At 30.7% G+C, this 22,573-nt stretch overlaps 2 protein-coding genes and 1 pseudogene across 2 annotated transcripts; all 3 read left to right on the forward strand.

Moving 5' to 3' along the window:
• Positions 1 to 1,521: 1,521 nt before the first annotated feature.
• On the forward strand, positions 1,522 to 7,079 carry LOC101247643 (beta-1,3-galactosyltransferase 7). The gene is made up of 11 exons (XM_004245256.4): positions 1,522 to 2,249; positions 2,487 to 2,595; positions 2,704 to 2,750; positions 2,992 to 3,203; positions 3,289 to 3,352; positions 5,086 to 5,158; positions 5,239 to 5,359; positions 5,471 to 5,558; positions 5,667 to 5,792; positions 6,379 to 6,488; positions 6,575 to 7,079. The coding sequence occupies exons 1-11, from the start codon at positions 2,158 to 2,160 to the stop codon at positions 6,721 to 6,723; spliced, it is 1,191 nt and encodes a 396-aa protein (XP_004245304.1). The 5' UTR covers positions 1,522 to 2,157; the 3' UTR covers positions 6,724 to 7,079.
• A 1,680-nt stretch (positions 7,080 to 8,759) lies between these two features.
• LOC101264848 (mitogen-activated protein kinase kinase kinase 20-like) lies at positions 8,760 to 10,037 on the forward strand (annotated as a pseudogene).
• A 7,937-nt stretch (positions 10,038 to 17,974) lies between these two features.
• LOC101247946 (uncharacterized protein At4g14342) lies at positions 17,975 to 21,461 on the forward strand. Its single transcript, XM_004245257.5, has 4 exons — positions 17,975 to 18,088; positions 18,427 to 18,512; positions 18,637 to 18,760; positions 21,102 to 21,461. The coding sequence occupies exons 1-4, from the start codon at positions 18,083 to 18,085 to the stop codon at positions 21,147 to 21,149; spliced, it is 264 nt and encodes an 87-aa protein (XP_004245305.1). The 5' UTR covers positions 17,975 to 18,082; the 3' UTR covers positions 21,150 to 21,461.
• The last annotated feature ends 1,112 nt before the right edge of the window (positions 21,462 to 22,573 follow it).

The raw sequence follows: 22,573 nt of genomic DNA on the forward strand, positions 1-22,573 counted from the left end.
GATATTCATAGATATACACCTCCCTTTGAAATCCATCCAATATATCTCTCCACTCAAAATTATTGTCGCAAATCCAATACCAATACACAATTAAAATTTCTTAAAGGCATGTAAATATTAAATTGAAAAAAAATGTTACTGATTTATTCAGTTTGATCGTATGAGTATTTTTTTTATTAATTAAAAAAATTAAACTTTAAAATTGAAAATTAAAAAAATTAATAATAAACAAAAATAAATCGAATCAATTTATATACGCCACCCCTGAAAGAAAAAGAAAAAATGAGTTGGCCAAAAAGAACCTAAATGACACGGCATTTGTTTCAATGAATAGAAGAATTTGTTTGTTTAGTCGTCGTTTACGACTATCCAAACACTTACCCAATTTTGACTTTTCTTAGCCGTCTTTCTCAGCATTTTTCTAGCTTGTTTCCATTTTCATTTTTTCCTATCGAAATTAACTTTCTTGTGTTGATTTGGTATTATTTATTAATATCTACTTTTTAATTTTATAATTTTAAAAAGATATTTCATTATACGTAAAAATAAGAAATGTTTATTATCCGAACAACTCTCTTGTATATAGAGTAGTTGGTGATTGAAACTGACAGAGGACCTGGTGATGACATTAAATATAGTTATTTTATTTTTTTAATAGAAATTTCTGAACGTGATTTTTGAATAGCTTCAATTGGTGCATGTGAGATAAATAAACATCGAAAAGTGTGGAGCAATCGGGACTTTTGATTTTTAATAACAAAAGTGAAAGAAAAATCAATTGATTCTTAAAATTGAGATTAAATTCACTATCTTTTTGATCGACCCCCCTCTACTTGCTTATATTCACAATTAATAGCATAAAAATATCGCCAAACATTGGCTCTAAAAGACTTATGCATTCCATGTCTTTCTTATGTCATGAACTTTCAAAAACGAAATTTAATCGTCAAAATCTTAATCACTAAGCTTAAACCTTTTTCCTTTCTTCTATACTTTTTTTTGTTCAACAATTAACCATATTGCTGCTTAATTCTATTGACATTTGACACATAATTACAATTATGAGTTTATTAAACCATGAACGTCAATTTATGTGGATTCCATAAGCTATTGTTGTTTGTGTTAAATGTAAACAATTGTTGATAATTATTTTTGGCTTTATTTTACAATCATATTATTCAATCTATGTAATGAAATTTTGAACGTAAAAAGATATATATCACCGTAAAAAGATGACACGAGATTTTGTTATTATAGAGATATATTATAAATATCTTTTTTCTTATCAATCTTATAATTTACGTAATTCAAAGTTACCAATAATTTTGTATCATCTCCGAACTACTATATGCACATTTACGTTTGAGTATATTATGTTATCAATCATTTTAAATTTTAAGTAGGATAAAGCCAAGAGTTTTATCTCCTAACAAAATTGAGTTGTGTTTTTTAATTTGACGAAAATCTACTAATGAACTATGTTTCTTATCTTATATTAGTCGTCTATATAATTATTTTATTAATTTATTAAATCAATCATAAGAAAACAATTATTTTTCTTTTCTATTTTACTTATATAATTAGTATTTTCTTTTTGTAAGTCTAAACAAGTTTATAAGTTCCAAAGACTTTCTTTCTTCAAAAAAATAAATAAAAGATACATTAATAAAATGATCCATTTTATCTACGATTAAAGCATAACAATAATAACATATGGAATTACATTCCTATTACTATCTCATAAAAAATGAATTTTTCTTTTTGAAATATCTTCGACTTTAATATAATAAATCAACTAGAATATAAGATCGAAGGGAGTGCTATATTTTTTTTAGTTTCAAACTTAATTTTTTTTTAATGCAGCTAGCCCACTATCTGCCCACTTTATTTATTATAATTCCAAAACATAAAAAAAGATACTACCATTTGGCATTATTTTGCTCATTTATTATTATATATTTTGGACAAAATCTAAATACTCAACTAACAAATAACAAAAATCGTTAATTTCAATATATAATACATACAGGTAAAAGATAGAAGGACCTCACCCCACCCCCACCCCACCCCACCCCTACAATCTTCTCCTTTGATGATTCAATAAAAACACAAGAAAACCCCGCGCTCTTCTTCCTTTCCTTGTCCCCTAAAAAGATCATGAAGAATCGAAACAGAGCCAAAATCTCAACTAAATGGATTGCTATTCTTTGTATTTTTAGCTTTGCTCTTGGTATGCTTTTCTCTAACAGGTAAAAGGGTCATGCAAAAAGTGTTTTTTTTTTTGGTTATGGGGTTTGAATTTTTCATGGGGTTTCAATAAAAAAGCTCTCTTTTTTCATCTATTTGTTCTTCAGAGATTTGGTTCGTGGGTTTTTTTCAAGAAATAGGAAAAAGATGTTTGTTTTTTTTGCTGAAAAGATTTGAATTTTATTGGCTATTTTTTGTGGATTTTCATTTCTTGATTTTTTGTTTTGTTGTATAATTAGAGTTTGGACTCCTCCAGAATCAGATGGAAGGAACATATTTGGAAGGCGCCAGACGCAAGAAAGAGTCTTGCCTTCTGTTTCTGATGATTGTGAAACCAAAAACAGTCAGGTCTAACCCCCCACCCCCCAACAAACAAAGATAAAACTTTTTTTTTTTTTGTCATTGTTATAGTTATTATTGCTGTTTTTTTAAATATGGATGATGTTTTATGAGCAGAAGGAGGAGATGATGGGAGAGTTTAACAAAGCACAAGTAGCTATCCAGTGAGTTTCAGAGTTTTTCATGTGATTACCTTAGACTTTATCTTTTTTGTACTTAACATGACAACATATGTTACACCACATAAGAAATATGTTAATAATTTTTGTTTGTTTGTGAGCTCGACGTTGTTTTCACAAATTTATGGTAAAAAAGAGAAGTAGAGAGGAGGTGTTGTTCAAAACTTATGATGTTTTACTTAAATCTGTTCTTGATGTTCCTTCTCTTTATTGGAGCATTGAACAGATCGTTGGATGATTCAATTGCTAAGATTCAAAGTGAGCTGCCTTCAACTAAGGATCCTCTAATTCCACGGATAACTGAAGAGGTTCCTTCCTTGAGGACAGATTCTGGAGGAAGTGGAACGAGAAAGAAGACATTTATGGTTATTGGGATAAACACGGCCTTCAGTAGTAGAAAAAGGCGCGATTCTATTAGAGAGACTTGGATGCCTCAAGGTATTAATTATAAGATTATTGATGTATATACTTCTTCGGTTTTCATTTTCTTCCTCCTTTGACAACATTTTGTGTGTTTGCGTAGGTACAAAGCTACATAGATTAGAGCAAGAAAAGGGGATAATTGTGCGTTTCATGATAGGCCACAGGTATGATCTGCAGTGCTCCATATCTTCTCCATGCCAAACATATAGATTCTCATTCATCAATGAGTTTCTGCTGGAGTCTCATATTCTTTCTTGATAATATGCTTCCTGTTCTTTGTTTTAAATATCCTTTGTTTCACTTAAAAGTTGAATGTATGATTAGCTTTTCAAGAGATATACGAAGGAAATTATCAGAAGCTTTGTTAAGAGTTAGTAATTCACTACTAAAGATGAAATGGAAAGATTTAAGACAAGGTATAGAGAACTGCCAGTGAGTGATTATAGAATCATCTGTAATCTAGCATTCTGGCACCTTTTTCCTTTTCTATCTGGTAATGTGCAGCATGCCACTTGTGAACGAAGCTGTAAGAAGTTCATTATGCTGCTTAAAGGGACCTGCAAGAACTTTGAATCTTCTATAAAACACTATTTGTCTTCATATTTCTTAGAACAAAATACTAAAGGTATTTAGAGTTGGTATTCTAACTAAATTGGAGGGAGCAGCAACTCGGAAGTACTTACTTCAGTCCCATCACTGAAAGACGTGACTTTCGGACTGGGAATGCCATTTGTCGCATAAGTTATGATGATCCATGCTAATTTTCCTATTGTAGCTTCAAAATTATCAAATTAAAGGATATTAGCTTTTGTTGAGGATGTAGATTTGAATCAATGACATTCAACGCTTCAATTTACTTCTGTCTTTAGAAATGTCAAAGACGTGCAAATATCTTGCCATGAGCAGTGTGATGTGCCTCTTAGTTGCTTAGTTCTTACTTGTGAACACTATTCCATCGATCAATTTAGTTGGAACTGAATTACGCTGTTATTGCATTTGTACTTATATTGCAACTGTAAAAGGCAAAGTAATAACATCCTTTATGAGTTTCATGTTTGATGGCTTCTATACTTTTCAATCTTGGGTAGATATATCACAAGCCCTGGAGTATGGCTTTAACTTGATGCCCAACATGATAAGAATAAGTGCAGGATAAGTGTTTTCTTTTGTCTTCTTTTTTGTTTCTTTTAATTGAAATTTTAAACAGCAGCATGAAAGGTTACTGTTTATCAGAGTATGAAAGGTTTTTTCTAGGGCTAAATGGTGCATTTGGATATAAATGTGGGAGATTGGTTCTCTTGTGGAAATTGTATCTTCCATGATACTAAGTCATAGATAAGCCATGAGAGGTTCAGACACAGTATGTTGCACATTTTCTCACCTATGATAATCTGCCAAATGCTTTTTGCTATCCTTCTGGAGGCAGTTTACAACTTCCTAATTTTCGAGGTGTCTGTAAATTGAGTGATAATTACATTTCTGCTTAAGGGATAAGCTCAGTCACCAAAAGTTTCCATCTTTTCTTTCTGTTCACTTTGTTGTGTTCAGATCATGTTATTGAATTTAATCCCGAAGAAGTTTGTACTAAGTTCAAAAATAGAAGTTCAAGTTATTACATCACATTAGGTTCAAACAAAAAGACGAGTAGAACCATCTAAACTGATGAAAGTTATTGGATTGCCCAACAAACTGGATCTTTGATCACTAGTTCTCAATAAGGATACAGCCAGGAAATTCTATGTTTGAGGTTTACAACATACTTAAACGAGGAAAATGTTTCCTATTCTTTCACTTCCTCTCTTTATTTTTTGATTGTTGTTTTGTTGAGCCTACACCAATATAATTATCTGAAATGTCGTAGGCTGTGCTCTAAAAGTTCTTATACTCCTTAATACAGCGCGATATCGAATAGCATTTTAGATCGAGCCATTGATAGTGAAGATGCTCAGCATAATGACATTCTTCGACTTGTAAGTAAAAAATGTTCTCTGATTTGCTTCCGTCTGATTGTTTTATCTTTCTAGTTTGATCTCATTACTATATTTTACAGGATCACGTAGAAGGCTATCATGAGTTAACTGCAAAAACGAAAGCTTTCTTCTCCCTTGCAGTTGCGAAATGGGATGCTGAGTTCTATGTGAAGATTGATGATGATGTTCATGTCAATTTAGGTACATCTCCCTTTTTTTCTTGCCATATGTACATTATAGTTCCGGACAACTGAAAGCTGATGATTTTCACTTATTTGGAAATTAATAGTTGAACACACCATGGTATTGTAGGTACACTAGCTGCAACTCTTGCCAGGCACAGGTTGAAACCCAGGGTGTATATAGGATGCATGAAATCTGGACCAGTTCTTTATCAAAAGTAACTTCTGTGAAGCTATTCTGGCCAGCTGAATTAACTATAAATTTTGAAGTTCAAAATTTCAGGATTTTTTATTTACTAGTATCTTTTCCATTTTTTCCTTGATAGGAGTGTTAAGTACCATGAACCTGAGTTCTGGAAATTTGGGGAGACGGGGAATAAGTACTTCCGACATGCAACTGGACAGATATACGCCATCTCGAAAGAGTTGGCAACATATGTTGCCAACAACAGGTGAGATTTTTGTTCATACTAGGCTAAATGCTCTCTTGCTGTAGCATTCTATTTTGAACATGTTACCTTTGTAGAATATGATGTATGCTGATTGTAGTTTTGAAGTTCTTTTGCGGTTGGAATTGTTTATGCAAATGATAACAAGGAAACATACACTTGAAATTGGGGAAAATGGACATTCCTGCTCACTCACTAACAGCCACTCCATCCAAAATTAGTAGATCATTTTTTACACGCATATAAAGATATCATAAATAAGAAGCTAATTTTACTAATTCACCTCTTAAAAAACTTTTTTGAGAATTTTACAAATAGATGCAAACAGTGTCAAAAAGAATTAATTGCAAGGCTAATATATGAAAAAAATTAATTAATGATTTCTTGATTTAGTAAGATGGACAACCAATATGGGAGAACTATTTTAAATAAGATAATCAACTAATATGGGATAGAAGGGTATAACAGATTTATCTAGATTGCGGGTTGCTCCTGTTTCAAACTTTCAGTTCTCTAGTATAATGCCACTAATCAGGAAGTGGATATGAATGCTTGTCCATCTCATAGTGTGTACCGTGGTGATTTTCAGACCTATTCTGCATAAGTATGCTAATGAAGATGTGTCACTCGGGGCATGGTTGATTGGTCTAGAAGTTGAGCATATTGATGATCGGAACCTGTGTTGTGGAACTCCGCCTGGTTAGCACTCCCTAAATATTTGTCATTTATCTTAGATATCTTAAAATCTCAGTACCTAAAGTCTTTTAAACCCTCCGCTGTGACAGAATGCGAATGGAAAGCACAAGCAGGTAATGTTTGTGTGGCATCATTTGATTGGAGCTGCAGTGGAATCTGCAAATCAGTCGAAAGAATCAAGCAAGTACACGCTAAATGCAGCGAAAGTCCTGCTACTCTATGGGGTGCTCTTATTTAGTCATCTTTTTCATCATCAGAAGCTATTCTTCAAACATGATACCTATCCTCTCAACTTGAAGAGAAGTAAATTGTTGATCATTTACGAGCCGGAAGAGATCACCCAATGCTACAAAAGATAGTTGCAGATCTTGATGGAGAACTTAGCTCTGTTGTTTATACATATCGCTAGCTAGAAACTGTTGACAAAATGAGAGCATAAATAGTAGGAAGAGTGTAGTCTTCATTAAGTATAATTCCATCCACACAGATTAGAGTCAGTTGGATGTTAGAGCTATTAGATTTGTACTTCCACAGTATACTGTGGTAAATATTTTTGCCTAATAAGAAATTTTCCTCATTTCCACAGGCTTTTCATATGTTATTGCACATTGAGAAATCTTGTCATCCCTATAGTTTAGGTTTCTGATTTTGCTTTCACACAAATTCAAGAATCAGAATCTATTTTGATATGAACATGTGTATAATAATAAAGGACTTCCTTATGTCACTGAATGAAACTGGTAAACTATTAGTGGTTTGGTTTGACTTGATTTGAAATTGGATAAAAAAAAAATCTGGCTATATTGAACTGGTTTTGGTTTTAACAAAAAAAATAAAATAAATCAACACGAGATCAACAAACCCGACATTATATATGTAATTTTAAAATTTTATTTTTTATATAAAAATATTTACTTTGGTATAATTTTAAAATATATCTTATACTATTTTATATTTTTTTTTTATCTTTCAATGTATTATTTCAAATTTAAAACTTAGAATCTGGACTGGTCCAATAAAGATTATAGTTCTTAGATGTTGATAATTATGGTAAAACTTAAATCAAAATCAAATTAATACTAATGCAAAAAGAAAATCAATTCAACACTAACACTGACAATAATATTGAATATCTGTTCTTTAATTTTACATTAATTTAAATAATTAAAATTTATAATCTAATTTTAATTTTTCTTAAATATTTAGTAATGTAACTTATACTTGTTAAACTTATTTTAACATGATTTAGTACTTTTAAATTATGATCATTTTCATTATGACTTTACAATATTTATTTTATATGATGATTTTATTATTATTTTTATTGAATATTTTTGTGTCATTAGTGCTCATCTCATATTTTATTATTTTTTTAAGAAACACCTTAGATAATTATATGTTGGTTGGACTAAAGAAATATTTGAAGCATAAGTTAATTCTATGTTTATATGCAATTTTTACCGAAGAAATCTAAAAAAAATTTGAGGTTTATTAGTTTTGTTTGATTTATAAATATAAAAATTTGATACAATGGTTTGGTTTGGTATTAAAAAAATCCGAACAAATCCGAGGTTGAAAACCCCGTATTTTATTAGTTTGGTTTGATTTACAAATTTAATATTTTTACACAAATAATTTAATTTAATATTTAAAAAATCCGAACCAACCCGGTCATGTACCCTGCCTAGCCTATGCCAGTGAACATTGGCATGGTGTAGCATATAAGAGGTGTCCTTAATAATTTGAACTTACACTAAAACTTTGCTTCTTTAGCCTTTCCTTATTTGAACTATACTAAAGTTTGTAATATTAATTAAGACCTTAAAATCAATATTTTTATCTTATTTAAATCTTACTTAAATTATAGCAAACAAAATAAATTAATTAAGTAAAAATATTTATGAAAGCGAGGTTCATAATGGAGGTTCAATAACAAAAATAGGAATAGTTCAAATGTCTCCTTTAAAAATTTAGTGAGTTGCGTACTCATAATAAGGAAATATTTGATCATTTAAATTTTAGGTAACTTCAAAGTCTTAAATAGTAGGTAAATAATATAGATACATATGGACATAAGATTAATTTGTGAATTTCTAATGGAAAATAACCCTTCATATGATAAATATTTTTCCTTACGTATAAAGTGAAGGATATTGTTAGGACAAAAACAAAATTCTAATTAAAACCCAATAAAAAATAAAAATAAAAAAATTAACAAAAGTAATCCAAATCTATAAAAGGTATTCCTAAATAGAACATGAATAGGAAAAAAAAAAAAAAAGAGTACTACATACATATATACACTTACTCTACAATTCACATTAAGGCATCAAAACCTACACAATCAAAATTTAAGAAAATTTTAGTTACTGAATCGATAAGGTAAAGCCTAACCCCCCTTACTGCTACATGCATTGGAGAAAGGTTAAGGTGTTGGGCTCGGGTTCTTACGGTACGGTGTCTCTTGCTAGGCCGATGAACGTACGTTCATCGTCTATGATATATGCAGCAGTGAAATCTGCAGAATTTAATCGTTCATCTTCGCTTCGAGAGGAAGGAAGAATATTGCATGCATTGAGAGGGTCAGAGTATGTTGTTGAGTGCTTTGGAGAAGATGTGAGCGTTGAAAATGGCAACAACACTTATAACCTCATGCTCGAGTATGCTGCTAGAGGAACTTTGGATGATTTAATTCACAAGTCGAAGATAATGCTTGGAGAATCTGAGGCTGCGTACTACGCTTTTCAGATCTTAAAAGGCATTTCTCATGTTCATAACAAAGGGTTTATCCATTGCGATTTGAAACCAGCTAACATTCTTGTTTTTCCTCCTACTGAGGATTAAATTAGCTGATTTTGGATTGTCGTTGATATCAGATGACAGTTGGAAGAAACATCACCATTTTAGAGGGACTCTGGTGTATGCATCTCCGGAATCTGTAACTAGTGGGGTTTACGGTAAACAGGTTGATATCTGGGCTCTTGGATGCATAGTGGTTGAGATGATTACTGGAAAGCGAATATGGTCAAGATGTAAGAGTAAGAAGGAATTAGCATGGAAGATAGCACGTTTAGAGCCTGCGCTACCGTATAATATATCTAATGATGGGAAGGATTTTTTGAAGAAGTGTTTAGAGAGAGATAATAATCAGAGATGGACCGCGGAGATGTTACTTGATCATCCATTCATGAAGAACATCAATGCTAAGAATATGAACTGTGGATTGATCCACAAATGTAATTGGATTTCAACACAGCACTTGTTTTCAACAATTAGTCCTTATTATCCTAATCAGTACTCATCCTGCTGCTCAAGAGGAACAAGCAGTAATAGTATTAGTTCTCTAGAGACTAATAATTATAAGGTACATCACACATCAGATCATGAAGATTTTGTATTAGGGTTTTGGGACCTCATCAGCTTTTTATTTGGATGAACATTTTAGAGACCCTATAAAAAATATATATGTATAAGAAACTAGTATATATATGCAGCTAATTGATGTTAAGTATGTTTTTTATTATATATTGAGATGAGAGTTTTTGTTTTTGTATTTTTTGTTTCCTATTGTGAATGATCACTTTCTTAAATTTGTTTTGTTCATTGGGTAATGTATAGCTTTGATATGTAGTCATTTGGTGTAAAATAGAAATTAAGTTTGTGCTAATAGTTATTTGGTTTTCAATTGCATCTTCAATTAAGTTAATTATAACTAGCTAACAACACATGATACGACTTAGTATTAGAATGTTCAATGGATCTCTTAGTTGAGATTCAATACAAGATTTGAACTAAAGCGTTAAAGGCTATACAAAACTCGATAGTTTTACTATACTACAATAGATTTGTCAAAAATATTACTATTAGACGAACTCGTAAGCTTTACTATATACTTCACTAGGTATGTCAAATATATTAGTGATCAACACCTATTCTTTTCTGTTTTGAATGTTTTTCTTTTTGGTGTTTGATATCTTTTATTGGATCGATCTGACTAATTATCTAGATTTATGTATCGCCCATTTAAAGGGAGAGCGCTCCCTAATAAAATTTGTTTCATACCGAATCGTGAGACTTCTAATTAATATAATAATAAAGAAATTTTATTCATTTCACCACAATCCTCGTTGACGGTGTTTAGTGTGCATTCCAAGAATATTGACTTACTCTTTGCATGAAAGGGATTTAGCGAATTCGAAAGTCAAGAGAAGTAAACCTTGGTAAATGTGCATGAGGAAATTAAACACATTTAGCTTCAATCCTTCTATTAAGCAAATGAAAATGAAGTTCATTCTTCTTATTCGAGAAAAAAAAATCTTTTCTTTTAAGTCTTTTAATATATTTTAAATTATATCGAGTCCAATTATGTGAAATAAATTAAAATATATAGAGTATAATTTTCATTCATAGCTAAATATATTCCTACACTTGTAATATGTAGAAGGAATCATTACACTTGTAATCTATTAGGGAGATGAACTCACCTGAGGCTAAATATATTCCTACACTTGTAATATGTAGAAGGAATCATTACACTTGTAATCTATTATTATAATTGCTATTAGTTCCTTAATTGAGACACGTTAAAAAGTTGATTTTTGTATATCATATTCTTTTATTTACTCAAAGGGCAATGTCACACTAGCTAATTGTTGAATTATTAGACTATTTTTTTGAATCATTGAATCCTAAAAGATGAGTATCAATTATTTAGTCCTAAATAAACATAAAAGGAGAAGTTCAATGTTTCCTAATGACTTTAACCTTTTTTCCTTTTTAAAAAATTTGGTATATTACACTCTTTTAATAAGCTATTATATTTGTTAAATTTAAATTTTAGATTCACTTCAAAGTCATCAAATATTACTCCGATAACTAATATAGATAGATATGGAAAAATTTTAAATTTCTAATGCAATAAAACAATGATATGCCTTAGGAAAATATATTCTATTTAAAAAATTAACAAAAGTAATACTTACTATATATATCCTACATTCCCAATCTGTAACGAGCAAATATATTATATTGTATTCCTAAATAGAACACGCAAATCTCATATCATTTTTAAAAAATAAAATAAAAATTTGTGGTTCTAAATTAAAATTAGATCAAATGTATAAAATTGTTCTCTAATTTTATAGCCTTAAATATGTCACGTGGAAAGCGGAGATTAAAATATTTTTTTTAAAAAAAAGATCATTTTTTTCTTTTTAAAGGGAGGGAGTATATTATAAACACTTACTCTAAGAAGCCATAAGGCATCAAAATTTTAGAAAATTCATCGATAGATCAACAAAATATACTGTGGGAAAAGCTTAAGGTGTTGGGTTTGGGTTCTTACGGTAACTCCTCAAAAGGATCAAGCAGTAATATTAGTTCTTCAGAGGCTAAGGCACAACGCACAACAGATGATGAAGACTCTGTACTAGGGATTTGGGACCTCATCAACTTGTTATTTGCATAAATATTTCTAAAATCAACAATAAGAGATTTAACTTGATGAGTTCGATTTTTAAAGTTTTAGGTATGGAATTTATTGTAATTATAAAACTATGTGTTCATCTATTGTATGTCTATATTGAAAATTAGTGAGTTTTCTCACACACACGTACAAATACAGAGGAGGAGCGCGAATTTGAAATTTATGAAATTCGAAATAAATTTTTCATTCTGTACTAAATCATCAAACTCTGTATTAATTCATTCAGTTTTAAGTATAGTTTTTCTCTTTCGTAAAATTTAAATAAAAAAACCTTCAGTTTCCTCTGCTTACATACAATAGGAACTAATCCTTCTCACCCTCGTATTCCTACCGTCTTAATTTATGTGACACATTTAATTTTTTGTGAGTCAAAATAGTTTAAGTTTAATTCAGAATTTGCTTATGCAATCTTCAAATATTTTAAAATGAAATTTATATAGTATTATAAACTATATAAAAAGTATAAGTCTCAATAACTGATAATTCAAAATAATTAAAAGATATATGAAAAAATTACAATAAAAAATAGATTTGTTTGAATTTCGAAAATTCGAAATATGTCACATAAATTGAGACATAGGGAGTAATATTCTTCGCCTTAGCTATCTCTAGTTAGAAAGTTATTGATGTCTCTGTTTAAAATAACTTTTTTTTAGGCATAATACATATATTAGACTTTAAACATGATTTCAAATTTTAACTTTAATATTAAATTTTCATAGTGCACAAGTAGACACTTTAATTATCCAATTTTTTAATAAATGAACATGCGAGCCTTACCTAGCAAAACGCGTGATGTGCGCATATTTTGCGCGAGTTAGGATTAAATTTTGATGCCCACAATAGTAAAAAAAAAATACTGAAATGACAACTCTACCCTTGATGAATCCGTTTTATATATTGTACATTTTTATATTTTCAAATCAAAATCTCATTTTATTTTTTTTAATTCTGAAATGGACGTGTAAAATATTTAATTAGTTGGCATCCATTGACTTACTAATATACGTGGGAGCATTTGCATTTCATTCTCTTTGGCTCCAAAAGTGATGTGTTTATTTATTTAAAAGTAGGATAGTTAAAGTGCATGTTTGTACACTATAAAAGTTGGAGGTTAAAGTTAAAATTTGAAGTCAAATTTGAAATCCAATATATGTAATATGTCTTTTTTTTTTTTTAATTAATCTAAGAAAGGCCAATATGATCTTTATCCTATTGTAAATATATAGTTGTCAAATTAATTCACTTTGTATATTTGAATTTTTAGAAAGACAATATTATCATCTACTCATTTTCTCTATTAGCTTCATTGCTCTTTTGGCCATAGATTTCTTAAATAATATTTGAATTTTTTTTTGTAAAAGTGTTTGTTCATACACATTGTTATTATTTGATAAATATTTTTGATAAATATCTCAAACTTTTAAATACTAATTTTTTTTCGTATTTGAGTCAAATCTCATTATTTGGATCTTTTAAAAATTGAAAGTTTACCCCAAACTTTTATCTTTTATAAAGTACCCTTTATAATTGTTGCTTACGTTGTATTACATAATTTTTTTACATTAATTCCAAAATAGTGATGAAATATTCGGTGAATGTGAAATGATAATATAATTATTGATGAAAATGATGAATAATCGGCTCAAGATAACAAAGTCAAGTATTTTGTCTACTTCACTATGTATGAAATGATGCTTGTTGCACTCACTCAAAATTATCACATTGCTCTAGTGTCATGGACACTATTTGTTGTTGTAACAAAGATCTAATTGACTTGTAATACAAACTTATGGTTAGTTTTGATACTTTTAAGACTTATGGATATAAATTATATTTTTCTAAAAAAGTGAAATATATTTTTCTAATACTATGGCCAAACACATGGTAAAATTTCACCCAAATTTTCACATAAATAATATTTACTAATAATATTTAAAAATCTATGATCAAACGCTAGTTTTATGTCGTTATAGATGTGACACTCACCTAACTTTACCAATTCCCAACTTGTTAGTAATAACAAGGAGATTATTTGGTTTTACCTCCCCTTTCTTCACGTGTTCTATTTTGTATTTGATAATACTCGCCAGCTCAAGGGAGATTTTATTTAAAAAACAAGAAAACATTGAAAATGATATCATCTCGATCTGTACCATGCAAATATATACTACGAAAAGTTACAAAAGAATAAGATCAAAGATGGATTGCTTCTAAATCATATGGTATTAAGCATATCAAAGACTACTAATAATTTATGGTATTTAAATAGAGAAAAATCAAAACTCGATATTTAAATAGAGAAAAATCAAAACTCATTCATTTGAATACAAAATGAGAAAGAAAAATAAGTATTAAAATACAAAATAAGAATGAAAAATAAGAAGTAACCAGAGGATCTGTTCATGTATGATTGTTTAATTCCTGTATTGTCGCGTCCCGCCACATGATAATTAAATTTTACGTTCGAGTGAGGACAGAAGGGTCTAGAGTTGTGGAGAGGTTTGCGGAGAACTCTAGAATCTCCTAAAAGATCAAGAAGGCTTGAGAATTCCTTAGAATTTTCTAGAATAACTTAAATATTTTCTTGGAAATATTTAGAAATTTATAGAATATGTAGACTGTTGAATGCCTTGAATCGGACCCGCTACAAACAGAAAGGACGGGGGTCTCGCTGACCGGTCGTTAGGTCCAGGGGGGTGACGCGCCCCCTGGCCTGGGGGTTCGGGGGGGCGGAGACGCCCCCGGCCCGACGGTATACAATGTTGTTGTATTGGGCCCTTAATTTTCTGTTGATTCTGTATGTTGGGCCCAAGCCTTTTAGGGCGTAGCTTAGCACTATATATAGACGCTATGTCAAACCCTATTCTGTAATTCTGTTTTTGCCTCTCCATAATAAAACTGCTCCCTCTCTTCCCGTGGACGTAGCCAATTTATTGGTGAACCACGTAAATATGTTGTCTTGTTTTTCGCGTTTATATTTTCTCGTATTATCTCAAATTCCGCACAACATAGACTTTTCTAGAGAGGGATCAGAGTGTAAATAAGGAGGGTCTAGAAAAGTAAATAATATTTATACTTAGGTCCTTAGGAGGTAGTATAAATAGAGGATGTCATTCATTTGCAAGACATCCAAGCTTGAAACAATCAATCCAACAACTTGTAAGCAATCTTCCAAGCAATATTATCGATCTTAGCATACCTTTTATTTATTAGCGATTTTGCTTGAGCTTACAAGATCGTGAAAGATTCGTGAGTAAGTTGTCAAGTGTCTCACGGAGTAAGATTCTAAATTTGTGACAGTATATTTAAAAAATACAAGTATCCGAACATATTGAAGCTAAGAAATCTGTAACAAATTGTTGTTGTTGAGGATAATACATGCTAACGATGTTCATACACTCTCGAATGAGAATTTCACCATTTTTTCCGTTCGTTGAACAAACAGAAGGCAATGAATAGGCAAGTTGCAAATGTTCCATAACCATTTTCAGCCATCTTGTTCCATAATCCATACTTGCAATTCTTTACGTTTTCCACCATATAAACTAAGACAAAGTAATCAAATGAAAGTAGTCTTCCTCGCCTATGAAATTTGATATTGAATTTTTTTTTTACTTCATCTCTATAAAATTTGATACTAAAATTTTTTTTACTTTATCTGAAATCACGTCAAAGTACTGTTGTATCAACACGTTAACCAATTATATTGTTCATAGAACAAAATATACCATAGCAGTATGTATCAGTCCTTGTCCAAGAATGTTTAGATAAAAGAGTTAACAAAGTAAAAAGATTTAAAGATTAATATAACCATGTCATCGATTCTAGAACCATAGCACATACCACAATAGTTTGGAGGATCATTTCTATATTTCATATACAGACATTCAAGAATTCGATATTCTCTTGTGGATGAATTAGACAAAAGATAAGATTTGTACGCCTTACGATTCTTTAAAAGAAAGTAACCATCATATGAGCACGAGATATTAGAGTAATGGAATCGTTTTAGAGAAAAAAATTGATTAGAATCATCTATAGTAATTAATTTGAGATCTCTAAATACAAAATCACAACCAATGGAAGAATATCTTGAGACATTATTATGTCTGTTTTTTTCTTTTTCTGTTTCTGAGAAAATTAAATGGTTAGGTTAAATTTAATATATGAAGGTATATATATAAAAGGGAACTATCTGTTGTGATACAAAAGTTTCATGCTTGTATTAGGAATTAGGATTAGGATTAAATAAATTATTATTTTTATTATATTAGTAATAAATATTTCTGGATTAAATAAATTATTATTTTATTTATATATATATATATATATATATATTTTTTATTAGTATTAAATACTTTCCTTTAGCGACTTGTGTTATGATTTAATGTAAGATTTATATTCGTCTTCTTTTTTCAACTGACTCACAATAATAATCAAAATTATGATTTTACATATTTGAAAACTACACATTGACACATTTTACAATAATTACTAATAACATGAAGTATTCAACCAAAGGCTCCTAAAAGTGATACAATTATACTACGGAAAAATAATAGTAGTTACATTCATCCTCAAATTAACACACATGAAAATAAAATTTTCTTTACATTAATCAAGGATCAAAGCTATTTCTTTCTCCGTTTAAAAAAAGATAATTTAGTTGACTTAGAACAAAGTTTAAAAAAGAAAAAGAATATTTTAATCTTGTAGTTCTAAATTAAAGTTATATCAAATATATCAAAATATATTTTAATTTTGTGACCTTAAACATGCCAGGTAGAAAGTTAAAGTTAAACTGTTATAAAAAAATAGAAAAAGACTCATTTTTTTTTAAAATAGACTAAAAAGAAAATTAGATCATTCTTTTTTTGGAAAAATTACGCGGTTAAGCAAATTTATATTTTTTAATTATTCATCATAGTTATAGTTTGCTATAATCACCACTCACGACTAATATTACATTAATTATGTTCACTGATTTCGAGTTTCTATAACTAGCTACATTTGTATATGTATAATTCGTTAGAATATACAAGTGCATATGTATAATATACAATTATTTAATCAATATCATATACAATTCATCTCTCTCCCACTCTCTGACCACTCTCGCTTGCTTCTCTCCTCCCTTTCTCAATCTCGCTCGCCTCTCTCCCAATCTCGCTTGCTATATGTACAAATGTATATGTATAATATACAATTATCTAACCAATATAAATATATAATTCACCTCTCTTCTACTCCCTGCCCAATCTCGCTCACCTCTCTCCCAATCTTGCTCGCCTCTCTCCCAATCTTGCTCGCCTCTCTCCTCTCTCTCTCAATCTCGCTTGTCATATATACAAATACATATGTATAGTATACATTTATCTATCCAATATACATATACAATTCAGCTCTCTCCCACTTTTTGCCCTCTCTCTCGCCTCTCTCCTCTCTCTCCCAATCTCGCTCACCTTTCTCCTCCCTATAACATGTAGCTAAGAATTGTTATTATCAAACTATAGTTATGAAAAATAATTAGGCTATTTTTTTAGTGGCGGGAGGGAGTATTTCTGTAATTATATTGGCGATATTTCATATATTAATGTAAGAAAAATTACATAAATTGGTACATTTTGATAAATAATTACTTATTTTAGCAATATTTTTTATTTATTACCATTTATAATAATATTATGTTAAATCTGCAATATGTATTAAAAGTAAATTATGTATCTAATATATATGAATTATAATTGTTTTTAAAATATATTCTATTTGTTTGGTAAAATTTGACACATTATATTATAAATGTATTAAAATGTGTGATAAATGAATTATCTATCACTAAAATTTATATTATATATGAATAAAAAATTATTCTTTGTAATATGAATTAAACTTGTATTTAGCTAAACTAAAAGTGATTAAATAAAAAAAATATTATTATAATAAATAATAAATATTTTTTAATTATAATATATTTACGTAAGCTTCTTGTGTATGTACCCGAAAGCGTGACCCGCTTCACTCCCCGTCTTCGACAGTATATTTTAGTCCATATCGCGCTCTGCTTTATTCATCTCCTCTCCTTCAATCTTCTCACTGTACAAAAAAAAAAATGCAGGTAAATTTACACCAATTTTGATTATCATCTCCTTGTTCGATCAATTTCGCTCCTCTTTCTTAACCAAAACCCTAATATATTTTCCCTCTTTGATGTATATGTTTTCAATTTTGATTTTTATGTCCTTTCGTGATTTTTAATTTCATGTGCAACTTATGTATGTTTGTGAAGTTTTATTTTTACCTTCATATTCAAATTTGATTATCATCTTCCAGATCTCCACGAACACCCGATGTTTTCTTCCCATAACCCTAATTTATTTTGTGTAGCTCAGTGTACATGTTACTGTAATTTTTCTCTGTTTGTAGAATGTACAGTTGATTAATGAGTGTATACAGGCTAGTGACAGGTTCAACATCAACTCCCAGCTTGAGCACTTACAAGCTAAATATGTTGGAACAGGACATGCCGATTTGACTAGATTGTAAGTTGCCTACTTTTGCATTTTTTGAAATTGATCTAATTTATATATTTATTTATTGTCTCTGTTTGACATTTATCGTCAAACAATTATAACTGAGGTTATGGATGTTTTGTATTTGGTTTAGTGAGTGGGCGGTAAACATTCAGCGCGATAGCTATGCGTCCTATGTTGGGCACTATCCAATGTTGGCGTATTTTGCCATTGCAGAAAATGAATCAATTGGAAGAGAACGTTACAATTTTATGCAGGTTTGTGCTTTGTTGAAAATGTTTTATCTTGTTTTGCAATTTGGTGGTTATTTTGTTTTCTTAGATCTTAATGTGCTGGCTTGTGTAAGGAATTGTTTTCAGTTTTCTCGTTGACTTGCATAATGAGTGAACTCAGTGCTATTAGTGTACTTCCGTGCGTTCCTTTACCAGCTAGATGATTGAACTTGCTGTTGCTTTGATGTTAAGATTATAGGTTGTGCAAGAGCATTGTCTTTTGTTGAAAAAATGAATTATTTGCACTAATAAGTTGTAGCACCTTCATGTTGCCCTTTTTTTTGTTTTTCTTGATTAAAATAATACCAGTAACTAGTAAGAAAAACGTTTACTATTTCCTAACCAAATATCAAACTGGCAAGGTTTCTTGCAAATGAGCTTTTAAGAAGGATGGTTGTCAATCTTAGTTTTTGGGTTTTCCCTATTTATAACTTTTTGTCATCCGCCCGTGTGCGGGGGGTTGAATGTGCGGGGGGTTGAATAAACAAGGTTTGTGACGTTGGATCAAATTTGAGTTGAGGCTCCAAAAGAAATTACCAAGGATCTGAACTAACACAAAAATTGGAGTAGATGCCAAGACCATGAAGTTGGAATGCACATGCAGTTTCTGGGGAGCTTTTGATTGGTCAATCTAGGATATTAAGCTAAGTTGCCGGTTTAGAAAATGTAGAGGAGATACTTGATGATATGTTTAATCATTAATTAGGGTTGGAACATGTATATCTATAGTTTAAGGGTATGTCAAGGAATTAGTGTTATCAGTTCTGCCACCTTTTTGATGTATTGTTTATCCTTTTGCTATATGCTTGCTAGACTTGAGTGAGTTAGCTCTAACTATACCTACTTTGTCCATTTTCTTAGTAAACCTGCCACTTGAAGCCATTCCACTTTGTCAGCTAGAAAATATGATTTCTAGACTTCCGCTCTACCTAAAGCAAGTGTGTCATTTTTGTGAGTAAACATAGAACTTGAAACCATTCAACTTCATCCGCTAGAGGAAGATGCATACGAAGACATCATATTCATTTTTGAATATCTCCTAGCAGTTCACCACTTTTCAGTGCTTAAGTGTGAGTGTGTTATGCCTTTAAATTTTGAATTGCATAGAGCTAGAGGGAACTGTTTGGGTACTAGTTTAATGTTGTGCTCTATTTGGCCCTTTATATAAAGGTGTAGTACATACACTCTGTCATGCTGATTCTATCTGCATTCTGGAAAGACCAGTCTTTGAGGATTCCCAAATTTTCCTCTGGTTTGAATCGTTTCAGGTCAAGTTCTACGGAAAGAATTGAAAGGGAAGATGTGTTTCTTGAACCTTTCTGTAGGGACTGCTTATAATCACTGTCTAGCTTCCAACATATAAAGGACATCCTAACAATAATTTTATTTCCTTACCTCATAGGGTGGTAGGTAGATGGAAGTTAACATTGTTGAAAAGGAGGAAAACATGAAGTCCTTTGACTGACATTAACAAGTGGAGTTTTTGTGACGATATACTAGAAGGCTGTCGCACTTCTTCGACTAGAAACTTCCAAAACAATTCTCCTTCTGTCCCAATTTTTGTGGCGATTTGTTATTGAGCATGGAGTTAAAAAAGATTTTGTGTTGTAAAACAATCTATAGACATTTGTGTCGCTATAAATTGTCTCATTAATGGTAAAAAATAGTAGTTAAAGTTAAATTGTTTCTAAATAAGGAGTATGACATTCTTTTTTGAATAGACTAAACATAGAAGTATGCCACATAAATTAGGATGGAGGGAGTAATTATTTTTGTGAACTTAGAAGTCTTCAAGTCTGTGATGTAGAGCTACAGTTCGACTTGCCTGTAGTTATTTGTAGTGGTTAAACCTTGTTAAGCCCAACAACCATTGTTATGTTGCCACTTCAAAAAAATTTATAGGCTAGAGGTTAGTCAGATAACATTAAGAAAGCGGACTTATCTCCAATGTGTATGCCTTTTGGAAAGGATAGAATAGATATGCAGTTAATCGTCATCTCAACATGATCCCACTCGTGGGTGTTTGTACGACCATTTGTTAAATGCAATAATTTTAATGCTACTTATCTGGAGAGCCAGCCACTTCCTTAACAATTTCCGTGTTGATGAAAGGGTTAGCTGGTTCACGTGGAAGAGAGAACGTTCAAGTTTATTTATCACCGGACATGGAAAGATTACAATTTGTTAATATTCTTTCCATTTTATAAGAATAGAACAAGCAAAAGTATTGAATTTCTATATACATATGATAGATTGTGAATATACGTCCTTGATTTGGTCTTATACTATTATTACTAACAATGCCTAGTTGCTTGTGCTTGTGCAGAAAATGCTTTTGCCGTGTGGCCTTCCACCTGAAAGAGAAGATGATTAAGAGTTGCAATAAATAAAGGCAAGATGCAAGGATCATAAACCATAGGTTTTCGTTATCTCCAGCCTCCTTACATTCTTTTCATATCATGTCAACCCTACATTGAAGTGTAAATGGTCAGTTTGGCAGGCCATTTATGGATACTGATTAAACCTTAGGAATTATAAATCGTTTACATTTGATCACTCTATCTAAAACCTCTCTTTGTGATGGGTCGATTTCAATTCATCATTCTTTTTTGTTTTCTTGTATGTGTATCAAGAGCACATATAATAATTGATCAATGGGAAAGGTTAGCATTATTTGATGTCAAAATGGACTGAAATAGATAGTTGGGCTCATCAACACACAAACTGCATGCAATGAATAGGTGATTAACGTCGAATCCATATGACAGGAAATATCAACCAATCAGTTTAATTTGTTGAATAACTAATACAAAATTAATAACCTAGATTTTAGCATTGATAAGTCGCTTATAATTTGCATATAGTTATGCTGCTGTGAATATAATTAATTAATATAAGTCTTTGAAAAGAATTACAAATACATATAAACTATTCGAAATCAATCATATTTACCCTTAAACTATATTTTGACGGAGAACTACTTTTCTCATCAAACTATTTGGTCAAAAGTGTCTTCCTTATTAACTTCAAACTATTTGGTCAAAGTATCTTCCTTATTAATGGAAGTTGTTAAATGCCATGTGGATGTCATATTGCACAACAATAGGGTTCCACTGCCATAGAGATTAAACGGAAAATGATTAAAAAAAATATCATTAAATTATCCGAAATAGCTCATATTTACTCTTAAATTATATTTCGGCTTAGAACTTCCTTTCCTGTCAAACTATTGGGTCAAAACTACCCTTCTTATTAACGGAAGCTGTTGAATGCCATGTGAATGCCACATTGCATGTCAATAGGGTTCCATTGCCACATAGACTAAATCCTAATTACCCTCCCCCCCCCTCCCTCGTTTCATTATTTTTCAGAAACACCCATTCTTTTTCAGTTCGTGGCTAGGGTTTCAAAGTTTTCTTCCTGGATGGGTTTCAAAGTGAATACTCGTGGTGATAGGTTAGTAATTTTTTTTTTAATTTTATATGTTAACGATTTCAAAGCATGACAGTTAGGATTTCACATCTTTCCCCTCATTTCGCAGCTAGGGTTTCATAACTTTCTTCGAGGATAGGTTTCAAAGTGAATATTAGTGGTTGTAGGCTAATAATTTTTTTTCTTATTTAATTACATTTACAATTTCAATGCATGATAATTAGGATTTCACAACTTTCTCCTCATTTCACGGCTAGAGTTTCCTAGCTTTTTTGGGGGCTGAGTTTCAAAGTGGATATTCCTGGTTGTAAACATAATAAAATAAGAAAAAGTTACTAACCTTCAATCACGAATATACTTTGAAAC

This window comes from Solanum lycopersicum, chromosome 8, assembly GCF_036512215.1.
Source record: "Solanum lycopersicum chromosome 8, SLM_r2.1".
Lineage (NCBI taxonomy): Eukaryota > Viridiplantae > Streptophyta > Magnoliopsida > Solanales > Solanaceae > Solanum > Solanum lycopersicum.

Coding starts and splice junctions, on each gene's coding strand:
- LOC101247946 (XM_004245257.5), top strand. Junction 18,513..18,636: donor CATGCCGATTTGACTAGATT/GTAAGTTGCCTA, acceptor TATTTGGTTTAG/TGAGTGGGCGGTAAACATTC. Junction 18,761..21,101: donor AACGTTACAATTTTATGCAG/GTTTGTGCTTTG, acceptor GTGCTTGTGCAG/AAAATGCTTTTGCCGTGTGG.
- LOC101247643 (XM_004245256.4), top strand. CDS start 2,158: ATGAAGAATCGAAACAGAGCCAAAATCTCAACTAAATGGATTGCTATT. Junction 2,250..2,486: donor GGTATGCTTTTCTCTAACAG/GTAAAAGGGTCA, acceptor TTGTATAATTAG/AGTTTGGACTCCTCCAGAAT. Junction 5,559..5,666: donor GGACCAGTTCTTTATCAAAA/GTAACTTCTGTG, acceptor TTTCCTTGATAG/GAGTGTTAAGTACCATGAAC.